The sequence below is a fragment of the Euprymna scolopes genome, chromosome 9, assembly GCF_053919585.1.
Source record: "Euprymna scolopes isolate OS-2025 chromosome 9, ASM5391958v1, whole genome shotgun sequence".
Lineage (NCBI taxonomy): Eukaryota > Metazoa > Mollusca > Cephalopoda > Sepiida > Sepiolidae > Euprymna > Euprymna scolopes.
The window spans coordinates 33508625-33528155 of record NC_136490.1 but is presented as its reverse complement, the minus strand read 5'-3'; the positions used below and the strand labels follow the sequence as shown (position 1 = coordinate 33528155).

At 32.1% G+C, this 19531-nt stretch overlaps 1 protein-coding gene across 5 annotated transcripts in view; it reads right to left on the bottom strand.

Moving 5' to 3' along the window:
- Window positions 1-273: 273 nt before the first annotated feature.
- LOC145284486 (UTP--glucose-1-phosphate uridylyltransferase-like) overlaps window positions 274-19531 on the bottom strand; it is a 302604-nt gene continuing 283346 nt past the window's right edge. For all 5 annotated transcript variants that reach the window (XM_080133353.1, XM_080133352.1, XM_080133350.1 and 2 more), the window contains 4 exons: window positions 13455-13533; window positions 10669-10832; window positions 5542-5646; window positions 274-3887 (listed from right to left, as the gene is read on the bottom strand). In XM_080133353.1, the coding sequence (XP_079989479.1) occupies window positions 3780-3887; window positions 5542-5646; window positions 10669-10832; window positions 13455-13533 (456 nt within the window). In that variant the 3' untranslated portion in view covers window positions 274-3779. The remainder of the gene's footprint in view (window positions 3888-5541; window positions 5647-10668; window positions 10833-13454; window positions 13534-19531) is intronic.

Below are 19531 nucleotides of genomic sequence, written 5' to 3'. Positions count from 1 at the left end.
TTACTGGAGAATGCTGACGGGGTTGTCCAAGCACTTTTTGCAGGTTCCCTGAGGACTTCTCAATCCCACTTTTCTACACTTGTGTCTAAGTTCTTGCAGTGGGAGAGAAACACTTTCAATATGACAAAGTTGCCTTTCCTGCACACTATAGTGTCCAATTTTAATCTTTCCTTGAGATCATTAGTGTTGAAATGATTACTCGGGGGGGGGGGGGGGCGCACGTTCTGAAACACAAAGGCAAACATCTAATTGAAGAGAAAACAAACGCTTATATAAAAATATGTATCTTTATTTTGGAAATTCAAAAATATATAACAATTCATAAAAAACTTAAATGTCATTTTTTTTTAATCATCAACTTTAGTGAAATAATAAATGCCAAATATCAAAATAAAATAACCAATTTTTTTTTTTTTTCAAACCAATTTTTTAAAAATAATTTTCATTCAACGGAAATCCTTAATAGAAAATTCTGTTCTTTGGAAACAGTTTTTATGCTTAAGTAGATTCTTTCACAAAATAAATCTAAAAGACAGCATCACACGAATTGGAGTTGAACAAATAAAAATAAATACCCCCCCCCCCCCAAAAAAAAAAAATAACAGGATGTAACCCAAGAATTTTAGAATTCAGCAAATCATTTGATCCCGTTGGAATTTCTCATAGAAGTGAGCAGTTAAAGTTTTATTCTTGAAATACTAAAACTGATATTCACTTTTTTGCCATTAGTAATTTATACATAATTCCGAAAAAAAAAAAATAAAATAAAAAATTAAAAGCGAAAAGAGGAAGTAGACTGTCGAGTCACGTTCTTAGCCTCCAAATAAGTTTTTCGTAATTTTCATAGCTTATATTGCAAATTATTTTTTTAAAATTTGCAAAATAAAATTAAGATTTAGAATATAATTTTTTTGTAAATCTTTCAAGATTTGATATAGTTTTACATTGGATCTTAGAGACATCAACTTTATTTTTATTTATTTTTTTTTTAATTTTCATAGAACTCGTTACAATTTTGACAAATACATTTAACTTTGTCAAATTTAATCAGGGTTCTATTCATTATTTACACGGTCTTTTTAGGGATATACAGCGTTTTAAACAATAAAAATGTGAAAGACAAATTAGGGCTTTATTGCGTCTCAAAAATGTAACTTAAAACAATTGTATTTTTCAGTTCTTTTTCGTTAGAATTATCTAATTGACCCTGACACTATCAATTATTTTGTCATAATTGACCCAGTAGCTCTTTTTTGGCGTTTCTATATTATAATAACGAAATAATATTAAATTACAAGTGAAACAAATACCTACAAATACCTATCAAGTCTCAAATATCTAAAAATTACGAAAAACGATAAGGTAGAAAATTAAAAATAATTAAATGAAGCAAAAATGACTGGTTTAAAAAAAAAAAAAAAAAGGTTGACAGGGGAGATAATCAAGTTCTGTTGCTTACGTCACGTAATGAACTAGATTCAAAATCTCCAAAAAATTTCATTCTCATCTAAACTTTACCGAAAACTTATTTTCCTACCTTACCGTTTTCCATAATTTTTGGATACCATTTGTTTCACTTGAAATTCAATATTTTCCTTATCAATATAGAAGCACCATTTTTCTTAAAATGGTCAATGATTTCACTGTTGTATTCCTATTACATCATTCTGTTTAGTTTAAGAATAACCCGAAACATTGTAGAATGTTTTACTTTTCATGTACGACAAATTAAGGCATGACAAACTACTTTTGATTATTTTCTATTCAATCAAACGGGATTCTTATCTCAAGAACAAAAAACATCAGATATTAATTTAGGCGGACTGTTTGTGCATGTTGTCGTTAAAGGTCTTTGCTAAAGCAAAAAAAAAAAAAAAAAAAAAAAAAAAAAAAAGTGGATTTTTCATTATTTTCTTGGCGAATATTTTAAATTATAAAAAATTTTTAAGGGTCAAAATTGATAAAATTATGACATTCATCCCAGTTTATTTTTAATCCATTCATAAGCATTCACCGTTGGTACAGTGGTAACGTAACCAACTTTGAATGCTTCAGTTTTGCTTTCGGTTTCGATTCTAGCTGATGGCACCCAACTAATATATACGAAAATATGGACAAATTAAAATATTTAAGCGTATTTTATGACCGAAAAATTAAATATTTGATTAAGATATAAAATATTAACATTTATGATTTTTAAAAAAATATTTTTCTTTTAAATGTAAGGGAACAGTTTTATGTTTGACTTATTTTTAAAGAAAAATATTCCCCTTAAGTCTGGAAAAAATTCACAATTCTGAATAAGAACTCTCAGACCAGCTCAGAGAGACATTGAAAAGGTACGTCGACAGCCTCACGGTTAAGGATATATTACTCAAACCACGAACACCTGTTCAGTAAGGTAACTTACTAAGATTACTCGAATAAAACTCACTACTTCGAACAAATATCCCTTTCGTGGGACATCACGTTATTGCTTTCTCCCCTCCTTCACTCCAGTCTTTAAAAAAATTGTCAATAAAAACAGTTCTGAATTTTTAAGCGGTATCAATTTTTGTATCATTTGGATTAACCGGACAATTTTCAGCTTGAGTGTTATCTGTACAAGGTTTTGGTCTATATAATTTCGACCTTAGGTCGAAAAGAAAACAGAACATTTTTCCTGCCAAAAACATGGCGACTTTTACACTCTAAGAAGGTCGGAGGTTACACAGACCACAATGTGCAGATAACACTCAAGATGAGAACAATTGTCAAATTAATCCAAATAAAGAAAAGCTTATTTTGATTTGTTGCACCTTAATTTGTCACAGATAAATAGTAAAACCGCAGTTTAAAACGGTTATTCTTCACAGTAAAAATAAACCTTTTTCCATTTCAATATTTAATCAAAAACAAAATAAATCATTTAAAATTAGATTATAACAAATAATTGTATTAATACTGAACTGGTCAACAACATTTAAAATTTTTTTTTAATGAACCAATCAACCTCCAGAAAAACTACTTAGCACGTTTATTGGTTGCACTACGATTTGTAATTTTTGAACAGATTTGTCTAGTTTGACAGAGTTCAGCAAGACGTATCTGAAGAATGTCAGGTTACATCGACCAAATCGTTGTGTAAATAACATCCAAGATGGTAAGTGCTCGACTGAGCTCAAATCTATGATCAGCCTATCCCCCGTAAAACGTTGCCAACAAATACTCATCTACAACCACCGTTAACAACTTCCCTCATCCTTTATGTCTAAAACTACACAAAAAGCCCATGAGCAAAGTTTCTTTCCAAGAACAGTGTCTGTGGAAAAATACCCTGAGAATGCTTTCCGACTGACTTAGTGCAAGTGAAACAACCTATTACAAAGAGGCACACTAGTATATTACAAACTCGAGTACATACAATTATCAGCTTAAAATGAAATAGTGATGTCATAATATAAATTAAGAAATATTTCATGACTCGATAAAATTCATAACCAAGCAAAGCAAAAACCACCGTTTATTATGGATGAAGCAATATTTACAATATTTATCCCACTGTATGTGTGCGCGCGCGTGTGTGTGTATGCGTGTGCAAGTAAATGTATACCCAGGAATTAGATGAAAGTATCCCCCCAAATAAAATAGTATTCTTTTAAAGATATATATATATATATATATATATATATATCTATCTCACTGGAAACTGATTAGGACAATTAATTTACAAAATAGATCACACAAAACATGATTTCACCCCACCCCCCAGGGGGAGACAAACTGGACAGTAAATCATATTAATGATCCATAATCCTCATATTCCCAGACACGATTTTGTTTTCCAGAATAGCACCAGATGGAATGTCGATTCTTGAACCATGATTTGCAATTATTATGACGGTACCCTAGAAAAGAAAAAAAAAAGTATATAAATGCAACATTTACCGTAGATGATTCATTAAACGTTAGTTGCTATTTTGCCCAAAGTCGAGAGATGTTCATAACTCTGGTTTGGTTACTTTATTTTCGGATTATTTAATACTAAATCCAGTAAATTTTAGAAAAAGTTACTGTTTCAAGTTCTTTATATCTTCAAATATTCATAGTGTTTGATAAAAGAAAATTGCCTTTTATTTATTTATTTATTTATTTTTTTACTTTGCTAAACCTGATTGAATTTTGCAAAAAGGGGGGGAAAAAACAAAAACTATAGAATTAGTGTCATGCATTTTTGCTCAGGATTGGTTGGTTGTTTTACGGCATATCAACCCTTTTCAGATTATTTAATGCCGAATTCAGTGATTTTGAAAAGTTTTTTAATAGAATATATATATATATTTTTTTTCAAGTCAGTTTCTATTTAACCCATAGTTGGGACCCTAACAGGTACTACCACTCCGGGTCAGAGTGGACCTGGGAGCAATGGCAATTAAAGGGTGGCTCTACACTCCCCAAAACCCACAAGCTGGGGCCTCACCATCGGATATAGTTTAAGGTCATATCCAGGACCTTTGCTCAGGAAGCCAGAAATTTCAAGTTACCTGATTTGGTAGCACCATATGCCCTAACAGGTATTACCACTTTGGGTTAAAATGAGATCTTAGAGCCATGGTAACTAAAGGTCAACTCCACATTCCCACAATTCCCAAATGGGGCCTTATCACTAGATAAATTCATACTCGGGACCCACACCTTTCTGATTATAAAGATTAACACCTACTGAATCTGGTGCTCACAATGGCTTGCCTGTTCACCAGCCATTTGCAAGAGGGGGAAAAAGTGCATGCTCAGTATTGTGGGTTTTTGTTTCAGTTTGTTGCACTCTTCCAGTGATATTTCAATACAAACGAACGTAATAGATCCAACTGGATTTTAACTATTTAATAGATCTCAAAATCTGCAATGATATTCATTACACAATTAACGGCTTGGATTGACTCGCTTTTCCACAGCAATAAAAAGGTCATCAAAAGACAGAGGGTGGTGGAAAACCAGCTCACAGGAGGCGCTCTGGGTGGGTACAAAGATAACTAAAACAGAATAAGGTGATCAGTAATAAACACCCTCCCTCCCGTTGGAGGAAGTAATACCTAGGATCAAACTTACATTCTGAAAAAAAAAAAAAAAAAAAAAGGGGGGGGGGGGAGGGGGGCTTGCTCACCAGCGAGGCAGTCCTTTATTAAAAGGATGCTAAGGACATATCCATGACTGATTTGAACAGTGCTACAAGTTCAGCACTACTAGCATAAGTATTTTCACAGCTTTCGTCACGTGATATGCGTAAAGCAAACTAGTATATGTGGAAAACTTTTTGACGCACCCTTTATATATATATATATATATATATATATATATATATATATATATATATATATAAAACTTCAATCGTGAAGGACAAAACAAAACTAATTTAGAATGACTTGTAAATAAAACTGGTGATCAATCTAGCATTCGAACTAGATTGAAAAATCAATCACAGCAATGATTTCACTATTAAGTGAAATGCTTTTGATGATGCAGCTGTTGCAACGAAAAAAAAAATAAAAAAAAATAACGTACCTTGAGCGAAACAGCTTTTCCGAATGTTACGTCTCCTGATACAGTAAGATGATCTAATTCAATCATGTCAGGAATGCTGGCAAAGCGGGATAGGAATTCTTTCACCTGAGTAAAATAAAAAAAAATTGTTTATAAAAAGAATTTTAGAAATTAAATGGTTTTGTTAATTTTAATTAAAATCTAACCAACGTTTTCTATTAATAGATTCAATATTTCTACGCTAGCAAAATCCCAATCTTAACATTTGATCTTGAACTTTAAAAATAGTGTGCACCATCTCTAGATCGGAGACCATATCCGGTTTGGCCATGATCGGTTCAGTGGTGTGAACTGTAAGAGTATATATATACATAGACTATGATTTTGATCTTAACCTTGAAAAATAGTGTGCAGCATTCCTAAGTCGGGAGGTGAGGTCATACCAGATTTGGTCATGATCGGTCCAGTGGTGGGAGCTGTAAGAGTTGTACACAGACACGAACGTTACTACCAATATATTATATTGAATCCATAAAGTGTACAACACTCGACCACACTATACAAATCTGGACATTTAATGATTTTCAATTAACACCGAGAGAATTCAGATATTTTCAGCGGGACATCTTTATACTTAAATTGTTATATACTGATATGGCCGAAATATATTTTAATATCTGGACCATATTTGGTTTCTAAATGATTTATTTTTTGGAGTTTCGTTGGATATAGTCACCTGCAGTATATAGAGTAATTTCAGTTTTGAAAAATAAAAATATAACAAAACAAAATATTTGATGCAGTTTCCGGTGTACAATTGAAACTGGAAACCGTCGTTTCATTAAAATAATGAACGTTTTCTCCGGTGTTTCTTTGGATATAGTCGTTTGCACTATACTTAATGCTTTTAGTTTATTTAAAATTTTTCAATTAACGCTGATCACATGACTAAAATTTATTTGCAAAACTGAAACCATTCGACACTAGTTTCTAGTCTGCAACCGAAACCATGGTTTTCAATAAAACTATCTTCAATGATCACAAATGTAAAATTTTTACTATATTAATTTACAGCTTAATTGCATTGACACTAGTCAATATCAGATCATTGAAGTAACATTGAGCCTGGTTGGTACTTGGAGTGACCACCTGGGAATACCAGACGTTAAATTATCTAATGTCTAAATAAATCGATGGATGCATAACTAGCGACAAACTAGGGTTCTCACATGCAAATGGTTGTTATCTCCATTTTTTAAAAATTTATTTTTAATTGATAAAAAGTAATTTTCTACAGTCTGTTTATCAGAGACATTGTTAGTTTCTATTTACTTGCCCCCCCCCCCTCATGAGGACAGAGTTGACAAGGTTTGTTTTTAATTTCGGGAAAATTCAGCTCCCTCAAAAAGGATGCACTCCAGATTGGAACAAATAAAAATCGTTTCTGTCCGATTGTGGACAGAACAGATACTCAACTTTGCTCCTATCCAAAAGTCCTGCTAGTCTTTCTCCACTATTGCTATTCTCATGATAGATGCATGATGGAACAAAAATCTGTTCCCTCTAAAACCTGTCTGGCTCCTGCCACTCTAAAGTACCTTCCATTCTTCCCCATTTTTATATCTAAAGCTAAATGGAACGCCAATGAACAGAGCTTCCTTCCAAGAAGTTTCCATCTATGGCATGCAAGACGAAATTACACAAGTTCACTCCAATTCTCATAATTCAATAAGTGAAGAATCTCCAGATTTAATTCTGCACAATTTGTCTAATCACTGGCTTCGATTTTGATGGCCAAAGAGTAAACAATGATGATTGTCCTAAATTCCAATTGAAAAATCAAAGAAATGTTTACATTCCAGACAATTGAATATTGTGAAAACGCAATACAAACAAAACAGAACTGTTTATTTGCTGTAATAGGTCCATATAAAGACAAAAGACGAAAAGGATACCTTGCTCCGAGACTGCAACCCCCTCCTCACCCCCCACCCCCGCAACCACGGCAATTATCAATCCTGATAAATGTATAACACTTGTTCATGAAAACTGAATTTGTAAATAAAAAGGTTCTGTTTATATTTTAAAAGCGTTTGCCATTTAAACGTGTCAGCGAGTGTATGTTACACATTTGATGAAAGGCAGCTGAAAGCTATATAGATCACAAAAACTTGGTACAAACACAAAAGACGGCTATATAATGCATATCAGTTTTGGTATTTGTTAAAAAGCCGTTTTACTTGGCCAGTCAACCTTTCTGTGCTTTAAGACAAATTCTTTTTCTCCTGATTTTAAGTGCTACAAAACATTAAATTGTCACAATGAAAACTACATCCGCAGAGCTTTTATTTACTCTAAAAACTTTGAATGCATTAAAGTCCATCTTTCCTTGTTCTAAGTTACTAGTTCTAGTTTAAACATTCGAAGAGTCCTTTAGAGGAGCTATCTTTATGGTTCACAGTGAGTGCGGTATCAAACGTGTATAAAATAAACCAGTTATAATGAAAAACCAAGACTTGTGGTACCATTTATGTTCAGTTTTGCACAAATCTGATAAAAAATGACAATTCTTCATTTAAAATTATTCCTACCCGTTTCGTTTTGAATTTCTACCAAATAAAACCAATATTGAAAGAAATAAAATTGTCCAATTAAGATCCGAAAAGAAATCAGACGTTTTTTGATATCTTGCAAACTCTCCCCCTAGTTCTCACGGTTCAGTGGGTTGAAGGTCTCCAAATTTCACTGTGCGATCTTGTCTGATCACTTGCTTCTTTGTTTTCATTAGGCAGCCAACCTGTCCTGCTATTTAAGATATCCATGCTTCTGGTATAGTTTATTAATTCAGGAGGATGAACACTAAATGAGCACATCGATTCCTCCTTAGAATAACTTTTATGCTGAGCAAATGTAGAGCATTCAGAAAATCATGGCCCGATGTACTGGATTTGATCAGATTTCACATTGCAGATGCATCTAATTATGGAGCTTTCATTGTGCAGCAGATGGGCGAGAAAGTGTGCAGCATCCATTGCTATATAATCCGATATTCCTAACAATTACTACACAAGATTGGATGTAGAGCCGGATAGCTTGCAATGCTATCAGGCAATAGTTCAATTTCTCCCATATTGTCTTCAAAATTGTGTTCGTACAGAGTTCATATCTACCACCTACACTGAGCATACCTCCTAGGTAAGCAAAAAGAGTATTGCATAAGTAAAGAGTCTACTACCTCCAGGGCATTGCCATCTAATACCATCTCTTTGATTGCAGTTTAAAAATTGCTTATATCACTACCTACTTTTGAAATCCGAGAGTCTTAATCCTTCAGAGTCGTAGGGATGCTGCATTATTTCAAGAGTGTATTGGACAAGAATAGACTTGTGGCACCCACTCCTCTCCAGGCTTTAAGAGTATTACCTGGGAATGCAACAGGAATTTTCGCCATTTTTTTATTTTTTTTATTTTTTACTGTGGACATCAATTTAATAAAATAGAATTTGTGGCAAATTTTCAGGAAAAATTAATGGACGGTTATTTGGCAATCGTCCAGACTAACAGACACCACTGAAAACATAAATCAGGGAACCAATACAAAAGGGATGGAACATGCCTTTACATTTGGCCAATAGGGAAATATATGGTCTATGTTTGGGTCTTATTTTGACGGATCTTTGAAGCTACAAATGAAGATTCATCTCAAGAAAACAACCAGAAGTCTCAGGTATTTTCAGCAATTTTTTTTCTCCCCACTTGGAAAATTGCGTTTTTGTTCTAGGGTCCACATTCTATTGACATTACCCCAGCAGCTTCATCGACGCTAAGAGCCATTATGACCAGTCGCAAGCTCGCCTCTATTCGACCGTCTTTCAAACCCAACCAACTAACCTGTGTGTATATATAAAAAAAACAAAAAAACTGTTTCCCTTTGTAATTACGTCATCAACATATGTAATCTAAAGAATCAAATCTTTATCACGTATTCATTTATCAAATACAATTTCTGACCTGTTCGATTTATGTTAAAATTCCAGTTAATATTCATTTTTCTCTTATTGCATTTTTCACATTAACCATCTAGTCCTCGATAACAATAGCTAGCAGAACCCGTGGAAATTCTACGGTAGTTGAAAAAAAAAAAAAAAAAAAAAAAAAAAAAAAAAAAAACGCACCAGTAAGAAACATCTTATCACAAAACAATTACATTGGAGGCTGGACCGTGTACCATTAAAGACTTAACTAAAATCATGAAGCTGTTTATTTTACATGTCTGGTTTTACTGTCTTTCAAAAGTTCAACTAGATGTGCATAATGCACACAATATATCAAGTCAGGTCGATTTTTATGTAAGTTCTGATCGCCCCGAGTTGTTTACTATTTCAGGACATCTTGAATTGCATGTGTATGTAAGGAATAGGCCTGGTTTTCCATATTTACAGAAACCTACTTTGTACTAATTTCTTTGTAATAATTTCAACATAAGTAGGTAATAATGTTTTCACCTAAAATACGTAGGTTTAAAAGATCCATAATCAACAGAAGCAATATATGATTCTACTCATTTCGACATGACACTTAAGTAGGTAATGTTTTACCCTGAAATGCATAGGTTTAAAAAGATGTTTTACCCTGAAATGCATAGGTTTAAAAAGATGTTTAATCAACAAAAGCACCCATCTTAAAATTCTACAGTTAACATTCTTTTTGCTATCAAAACATTTTTTCTATTGCATTTTTTACATTCACCATCTAGTCCTCGATAATTTCTTAGGTCACCTGGCGTTTATCTGGCAGCACCCAAAAAAACATTAGCACTGGCCAAACTCGACGTCACTTAACTCGTCCCTATTAGATCAGAGTGTCAACGTTATTATGCAAGTATCTACTTACCTCTGCCATATTGTAAACTAGTATTGTAATTTGATTGATGGGAAGTCTCATATGGTTCCTACATTTGAAGTTGGGATTCGAGGCTTATAATTATATCAAATAGAAAAAGTTTATTTGTAGCGGTATACACACTTAACACTATCAGAAAACTGAAGATTATAAAAACTTTCATTCGAGTATTGAGTGGCCACACAAATAACATTTGATGACCACAGGTCGTAGCTTGATTTAAAGCTTTCAATCTGGTTCACTTACAGTTTGGAATGTTGTTCCAAGCTTGACCAAAGGAACGGTCGGAAACGAACGTAGTCTGCTCATCTCCAATGCTCCAGTTCTCATACTATACAAGTTGCTCATCACAAGGAGAAGATCAGACGTCGTCTTTACAGGTAAGAACCTCTTTCTGGGTACATTTATACCTGTGAAAGAATAGAAAGCGTTAATTTTAAGTGACACGAACGGGGAACATTAAAAAAAAAAAAAAAACGTTTTTTTTAAATACTCTTTGTTTGCATTCAAATTTGTGATGCTCAAGGACAAAGTCCTATTTACTTGCTTAAATTATTAAAATTCAGGGATTCTTGTTTAATTGGTATCTACAGGATTCATACCGATTTTCAATGTCCATTTTCAAGGCTTTCTCCAGACAATTCAAGTTTTCAAAACAAAATTTGATATATAAACAATGATATAAAACCAAAAACTTTAACAGGAAAGTCATTTTCATTAAAAGACAATAATATGTCAGTCGGCAATCACTTACATTCCCTGATCCACTTATATTCGGCCGATTAAATGTTATTTTCGCCATTATAGATTAGTCTACACTGTTCGTTTTACTTTGAAATTTTGGTATTGTGGATACAACAGTTACGCCCCTTTATCACGTAACTACCCGATGTTATATGGAAAACAGTTTTGTGATAAAGTAACGTAACTGATTTGTGATACAGTGACGTGTCCACAAATACGATGTATTTCTATTTTATTTTCAATATTTAAAACGGTTTAATGGTATTTTTATTAATACTTATTTAATAGTATTTATTTTTATTTTATTTTTAATATTGCAACGCAAATTTTTACTAGACACAAATACAATTTTCAAGACTTTCGCAAGACATTTTCTATATTTTCAAGGATTCTAAGATAATAGAAATAAGGCGTTTTCAAAGCAAAGGCCAAATTCAAGAACTTTTCAAGTTCTTGAAGTCTGATCTAACAATTAGGAATCAATTTAATGCAAATCTTAAATATTTATATTTTCTAAATGGGTATCCATATAATCCTCTGCAAACCATTTAAAATATTTTAAAGTAAAATAAATTTGGAGATTTATTTATTGAGGTCTAATATTTATTAAAATTTCACAAGAATTGGAAGTATCTGAATTTTCATGAAGTTCATCCACTGTCCTTTTCCCACCGTTTGATTAAATTAAACTTAATATACCTATCCTTGCACAAAGTAGGTTTGTTCCAAAATTCATGATTGGTTAATTCGTTTAACTGTAAATCTTGTAGAATTATATGCACATAATTATATGAATTATAACGCAAAATGATTTTACCCTATTTTCTTAAATGATACATAATTGTTTCGGAAAAATGTAAAATATTTTCAATTGTTCATTGTTTTTATTTAATCCTGATATTTTTTATTAGTTATACCGAGAAAGGGTTGTACAATTTCACTCGCTTAGTCACATGTACTCTCACTCTTGTCAGACACCGGAAAAAAAAATCTTAAGATACATTTTAAATATTTATGGTGACAGGCACAGAGAGAGAAAGACTGAAAAATAGGTGTTAACGAAGTTTATTACACATGTTTTATAACTTGTTATACATACTCCTGGGCAACGTCGAGTAGCCTTGTTAGTTTCATAAAAGCCTTTAAAACTATTAAAAAAATAACTCGTGGAAGCACTTATGAATATAAAAGCTTTATTTTTTTTGTTTTAAGTAAAATTAAAAGTCCAGTAAATAAGTTTTACCGAAAATTAAAACCCTGCAAGAAAACATGCTTTAAAAGAAGATTTTAAATGCATCAAGGATGATCGTGTCGTGTCCAGACTTCTGATGGCGCAGCTAGGTTTTGAATATAGATTTAAACTGCTCACTTGATAGTCTAGTCACACCGAAGAGCTATGTTATGACAAAATAGCTATCTTTATTATTACTTTTAATTTTTATTAGTTTACACATTTTTTAAACTTATACAGAAAAAGTAACATTTCTAAGGAAAATAATCATGTTTGGTTTAACATTCGTTTTATTTACTGCCAGGTATTAGAGGGATTTTAGAAATTGCCTTAAAATCTTATATTCTTTAAATATGGTTATGCCCTATGCTGATTTTATTCTTTGATTAAAAATATTTCACATCAGATGAAGCAGACTAGAATTATGAAAACGAGCGAAATATGCCAGGCATTGCCAACAACAGTACAACAATTACAAATGAAAATTTGTCAGAAACAAAGTTTGATCGCTCAAATTAAAGGCTATTTGTGTCTAACTATAAAAATGCAAAATAACTTAGAAATAGTCTAGACTTTCCAGAAAATAAACTCTCCCATTTGAAGGTTCTTAATAGAGAACAGTAATTTGATTGGTCCTGCTCTTCACTGCAACTTCTCACAGAATTGATGTTAGCCTTTGTAATAAATACTATTATGGCAAGTTTCAAAATTATTCGATCTAGTCCCTGCTTTCTTTGTTCAAGCGCATTTAACTGTAGTAGTCTCCAATTTGCTATTTAAATACAATGTAATAAAGCTTATTCAAGTAACTACTTTTTAAGAACTGCAAGGTTGTGGCGCTCTCTTCCTGTTCACTATCCCCCCCCTACTTTTAACCTTGACCTTAGTCTTTTCAAGACTAAGAAATAGGCATTTCCTGTCTTTGTGATAATCATCTTCCGTTTTTGTTAGCAACTTACATCAAATGGCTTCATGCCTCATCTCAAGCGATTTCCACAAGAAAATCATACTTGACGGCTAAACTATGGCGATATTGTAAAGTCATAAAACTACTCACCCATAGAACCTTCAAAACATTTTATTGCTGCTCCTGAAGCCGTTTCAAGTTGAATTACATTCGCACCACATTCAGAGATCTACAAAGCAAACAAATACACTGGATAAGAATAAACGTGTTTGTATAGTTTATGTCTTTATATTAAAACCTGAAAGAGCGTTTTTATTACTAGGTCATATATTCTATTGTATGCATTAGTACATGACATGGGAGATATGAGAAAACGAAGTAGAGTTTCCCCTCTCCAGACAATACAACTATAGAGGCGTAACATAAGTGATTATGATCAGACTTCCTGCCAATAACTGATGCACGTTTCCAGATATTTATAGTCACTCAGATATATATATATATATATATATATATATGTGTGCGTGTGAATAACAGTATAACTACGTTCCAAGATCCAATATTTTTTTTCAAACAGCTCTTGACATATTGAAATCTTGGTATATTTTTTACAGATCGTTTTGTTATGCAGAAACAATCTGAACTAAGATGGCTACCTAAACAAACACGCGACGCTGAGTCCTTTGTCAACATATTGGCCTGCATTTTTTTTTTTACTAAGCAAAATTTCCATTTTTCTGATGAGTATATGCACAAGAAGATTCGCTGGTGACAGAACTGATTGTTTCTGTATAACTAAACATCTGTAAAAAAAAAAAAAAAAAAAAAAAAAAAATGTACCGAGATTTTAATATGCTGAAAGCACTGTCCGGTGAGAAAAAAATCTTTGAATTTTTCATGTAGCTATACTGTTATTTATATATGTTCCATTATATTTTACGAACAAAAGATTGGTTTTACACAAAGTGAAATATAAATTAAAAATATATATGACCTTGTATGGAGGCTTGTGAGGAAAAATCTCAACTAAACTACTCAATCAAATTTTGGTCTATAGACTTTAAACTTGATATATGGGGGATCTGGACCTCTCGAACGAATTCGATTTGATTTTTAGCCAGTAAAATTAGCTAAGGAGTAAACATTAGAAAAAAATGAACTTGGCAAAGGTAAGTAAACATGTCTAAGCATTTTCCTCAATCTGTCACACTCATATTTGAAATAGTATTTTCGGTATCCCATGTTCAACTTCGAAAAAAAAAAAAAAAAAAAAAAAAAAAAAAAAAAAAAGACAAAAAAAAAAGACACTGAAACTACTTCAAATGGTCAACAGTTGATAACCTCTTGCTTTATTTGTCAAAGTTCGTGATAAATGAGAAGTTAAAAAATAAGATTTTTCTGAATTTTTGAGATCAGGATTTTGATCATTTGGATTACGGTTCTCACCTTCAGTGAGATGTTTTGGCCGAGTGTAATCTCTGGAATCGGTACAGAATTTTGGATCCTATATTTAATCTATGGGGGTAATATGCTCTCCTTCCATCAGCCATGACCAGATAGAAGTTCTAATTCATAACTTTTTTTTTTTTTTTTTGTATTGCTTGCACTGAAAATTGAATCATCAACCCCCAAAAAAGCGTTGTTTAGAACTATTTTACTTAGCACTTTAGCTGTCATGCCACAGGTTCTTATCCCTGAAGTAAGATTCAATTTTACTTAATATTTTATTATCCTAATTAAATGGAAGTCGTTTTGTCATCTTTTCATTGGTAATTTGATAGTGTTTTGATCAGTTACCTCAAATCAATGGGAGCATTTTTTTTTTTTTTTTTTTTTTTTAAAATGTGTGGTTCACTGGTCCGTCACACTTAACCATAAAACTAAACTTTCATAACCAAAGTTTCTTTCCAAAAACTTCCCACCTGTAAACAATAGCACAAGGCTTCTTTCTGGTCCACTACCATATCGCCGTTTTTCATGTAGTGTTAACCATTATTATCTACTTTCCTTAAAAGTAATTTAAGGAGAGTAGAAAAGGAACCTTGAATTTATTTTTAGCAGCCTCATAACTTTGTTTCCTTATTTTGTTCTTACATTCCATGAGTGAGGTTTCTGACATATTGGGAAGATTTGCGGTTTTCTGGATTGGAATCCATCCATCCAGCACTTCTTGTTGGCTAATTTTTAACCTTGAAGTAATGTAAAAAATTAATTTTTAACTGTACAATCAAGTGACTTAATGCCTTGTCAGGAGCAATTTCAATATATAGCTAAAAAATTGTCAATGCATCCTCTTTAATCAAATTATGCCCATTTCCAGTTCTCCAAGAGAGTTGTTTCTTGTCCAACTGACAAACTCATTAACCCTTATTCTCACATGGGTTTTGAGACTTGATAATGACTCGTTAGTAATTAAAAGTCAGTATTTTTATCACTAAACAAGTTTATTTTTAGATCTATTTCTGCATCTATTAGAGGTGTCACTCGCAATGGCATAGCAACTATTTTTGTCAACCGGGGGCAATGTTGCATCCTTGCACATTACATCCTTGTGCTTGTTTTACAAATACTTATGTGGCATCTGCTTCAAAAAAAACTTGCTGCACTTGTGCCTTAACAAATATCTGCAACAAACTCAACAGCAAAATCCCACCCCTTCATCGTAGCGGTCCTTTCTCCTCCAATAGCTTCTTTCCTCGGATTTCTTGTCTTTGGAATTCCTTTCATGCCCTCCTTATTTGTACTAACCTGCAGAAATCTGAATGTGAACAAACATCTCGTATAACTCCCCACTTAAGATGCCCCAATAAATCTGGCCCTAGTCAAAGTAGTTCTTTATATCTCAGTGGAAATGTGTCTTGTTTGAACTGAATAAGTTTTTTTTACATACGAAAGGCAGCTATTTAGCTATTTGAATGCCTAGTTTACATTTTTTTTTTTTTTTTAAATTCATGATAAATTAAAGTTGTGTAATTCATTTAGAATTTTAACTTATTTTCCCCATATATATGCACTTCTTTTGTCGATTATCATTATCGTTGTGAAAGGTGACTGGTTTAGTGCAGGACACTATGGAGCGCCTGAGCAGGGCAAAGTTTCTTCACGAAGCACCAAGAGATATATATATATATATATATATATAAATGTAATTCTTGGTTCGTTATAAGTGAATAAAACCATATTTCTAAATTACCAATTTATTTGAAATTTTCAGACAACCCATCTTTAGAGTCGAGGGATGTTTTTATGTTATTAAAATAAATTTACCTCGTGAATTATTAAAAATATATTTTCGTAACGTTAGTGCGAACCTGTTTTGTTGATAACTGAACTTCCGGTTCGATTCGTTTCACAGCCACGAATTGACGAAACGAAGTAGATTTCATTTTCTGTTTACTCGATAAGTAAAAAAAAAAAAAAAAAAAAAAAAAAAAAAAAAAAAAAAAAAAAAAAAAAAAAAACAAACACATAATTCATTTGTTTATCTTTCAAATTTTTTTAATTTAAACATTTTTTCTTTATTATATAAGGCAAAAAAAAAAAAAAAGAAGTTTGTCCCTTGCTTTGAGTTTTTTTGTTTTTTGTTTTTCGATATAAGATTGGTTGGTAAAAGTACAGTTTTTTACGGATTGGTAACTTGCTTAAATAATATTTGGTTCTAATGCAAAGAGTGGTCCGCGCTATTTTTTAAATCGTATTTCCAGGTTTAATTAAAGTTTTATTATGTTTTTTTTTTATTCAATTGTAAGGTTAAAATACAGATTAGGTACAAAACACCCTCCCCATGTTAAGAATGGCTTTTTAAATAACATTATTTCAACACGGATCACTCTCTGCATGAGTACTGTACTTTCACCTAACAATTTAATAAACAAAACATGGTACTTATGCAGAGAAGCTTCCCCGCTGAAATAATGACATTATTTAGAAAGCCATTCTTAACAGGGGGATAGGGGTGTTTTGTAACTATTCTGGACTTTCACATAATTTAATAAACAAAAGTTAAACTTAAGCAGACAAGGAACAGTACTGAATCATTAACATTTAGAAAGCCATTCTTAACATAGGGAGGGAGGCTGTTTTCTAATTATTCTGTACTTTCGGTGCTAATGCAGAGAGTGATCTGCGCTATTTTTTTAAATCGCATTTCCACGTTTAATTAAAGTTTTATGATATGCTTTTTATTCAATTGTAAGGTTAAAGTACAGAATAGGCACAAAACCCCCTCCCCATGTTAAGAATGGTTTTTTAAATAACGTTATTATTTCAGCACGGATCACTCTCTGCATGAATACCGATTAACGTTTTGTTCTTTGCTTTTTTTTACCGTATTTTTTTAATTTTTTTTTTTTCAAGAAAACGTTTTTTAACAAAGATTGAAAGTGCACGTTTTTTTTTTTTTTACAGAAGTTGTTTTTGTACAAGAAAATATGAATGCTTTTAAAGAAATTGGGTACTCGTGCCCTTATTGATCCGTGCTGAAATAACGTTATTAAAAATGCCATTCTTAACATTGGGAGAAGAGGGTGTTTTGTACCTATTCTGTACTTTAACCTTACAATTGAATGAAAAAAAAAAGCGGTAAATTTTTAGATTAGGTCCACCTCCACAATTTTCTTTTAAATGACGACTTTTGTAGGTTTTTGACTATGCTAAATACGGAAATCGCATTGAAATTTTGCAGAAATAAGTAGTTATCGAGATATTAAATATTTGTATAATGAATTGTAATCTCTGGCAGCCATCTTTTTTTACACGCTTGCGCGCGTCATAAACAAATCTATGCACGTAAAAAAGATGGCCGCCAAAGAATACAATGCATAAAACAACTATCTATATCTCGATAACTACTTATCTCTGCAAAATTTCAATGCAATTTCTGTATTCAGCATAGTCGGAAACCTTTAAAAGTTGTCATTTAAAAGAAAATTGTGGAGGTGGACCTAATCTAAAAAAAAAAAAAAAAAATACCAAAACTTTAAGCTTGGAAATACGATTTAAAAAAATAGCGCGGATCAGTAAGTGCATTATCACCCATTAATCGACTCATGTGACCTTATTGCCAAATAAGGTCCGGCTACAATGCTGAACGCGCCGTTCACATTGTTTTTTTTTTGTTTTGTTTTTTCAAGTTAAATTCAACTTTCACAATATCTTTATTTTTTTTATAATTACACAATATCTTTTTTTAATAATAAATTGTTAGTTAAAAAATCACAGAATAGTTGCAAAACACCATCCCCTCTCTAAGGTAAGAATGGCTGAAAAAAAATATTAGGTACTCATGTAGAGAGTGATCTGTGCTGAAATAACGTTATTTAAAAAGCTATTCTTAACATGGGGAGGGTGTTTTGTATCTATTCTGTACTTTAACCTTACAATTGAATAAAAAACACATAAAACTTTAATTAAACTTGGAAATTCGATTTAAAAAAATAGCGTGGATTAGTAAGTTCATTAGCACCAGAAATTGTTAGGTGAAATACAGAAAAGTTTCTACCAAGAAAACCATTATTATTATTATTTTTTTTTTTTTCTATTCTTACCAAGGGGAGGGGATGATGTTTTGTCACTATTCTGTGTTTTCAACTAACAAGTTATTAAAAAAAACAAAAGGTAAATTTTCACATTAGGTCCACCTCCACAATTTTTAACATGGGTAGGTTGGGGGTGTTTATTCTGAAAGCCGTTCTTAATATGGGAAGAATGGTGGTATTTATTCCAAAAGCCGTTTTTAAAAGACGAAAGGCAGGTAAAAGGTTAAAACATGTGGTTAGGCACATGGGTGTTTATTCTGAAAGCCGTTCTTAATATGGGGAGGTTGGGAGTGTTTATTCATGGCCGTCAGTGAATTATAGTGCATAGTACAGGTCTTTATATCTCGATAACTAATGGCCTCTGCAAATTTTAAATGAGATTTTCTTATTCAGCATAGTCGAAAATTGTGGAGGTGGACCTAATGTAAAAAAAATACCCTCCCCCCAAAAAGATATTGTGAAATTTAAATTTAAGCGCGGTAACAAAAATAAAATTAGACAGAAAAATACACCTTTGGGTTTGTACTTGCACAAAGACTTGAAAAGTTATCAACAAAAATATATAACAAGTAAATATTTTCAAAGGCAAGATAAGTTACTTTTCTACCTAATTGGATAATTTTTTGTGTTTTTATTGGGTTTGTACTACTGTACATATAGATTCGAAAAAGTTGTCAAAAAATAAATGTA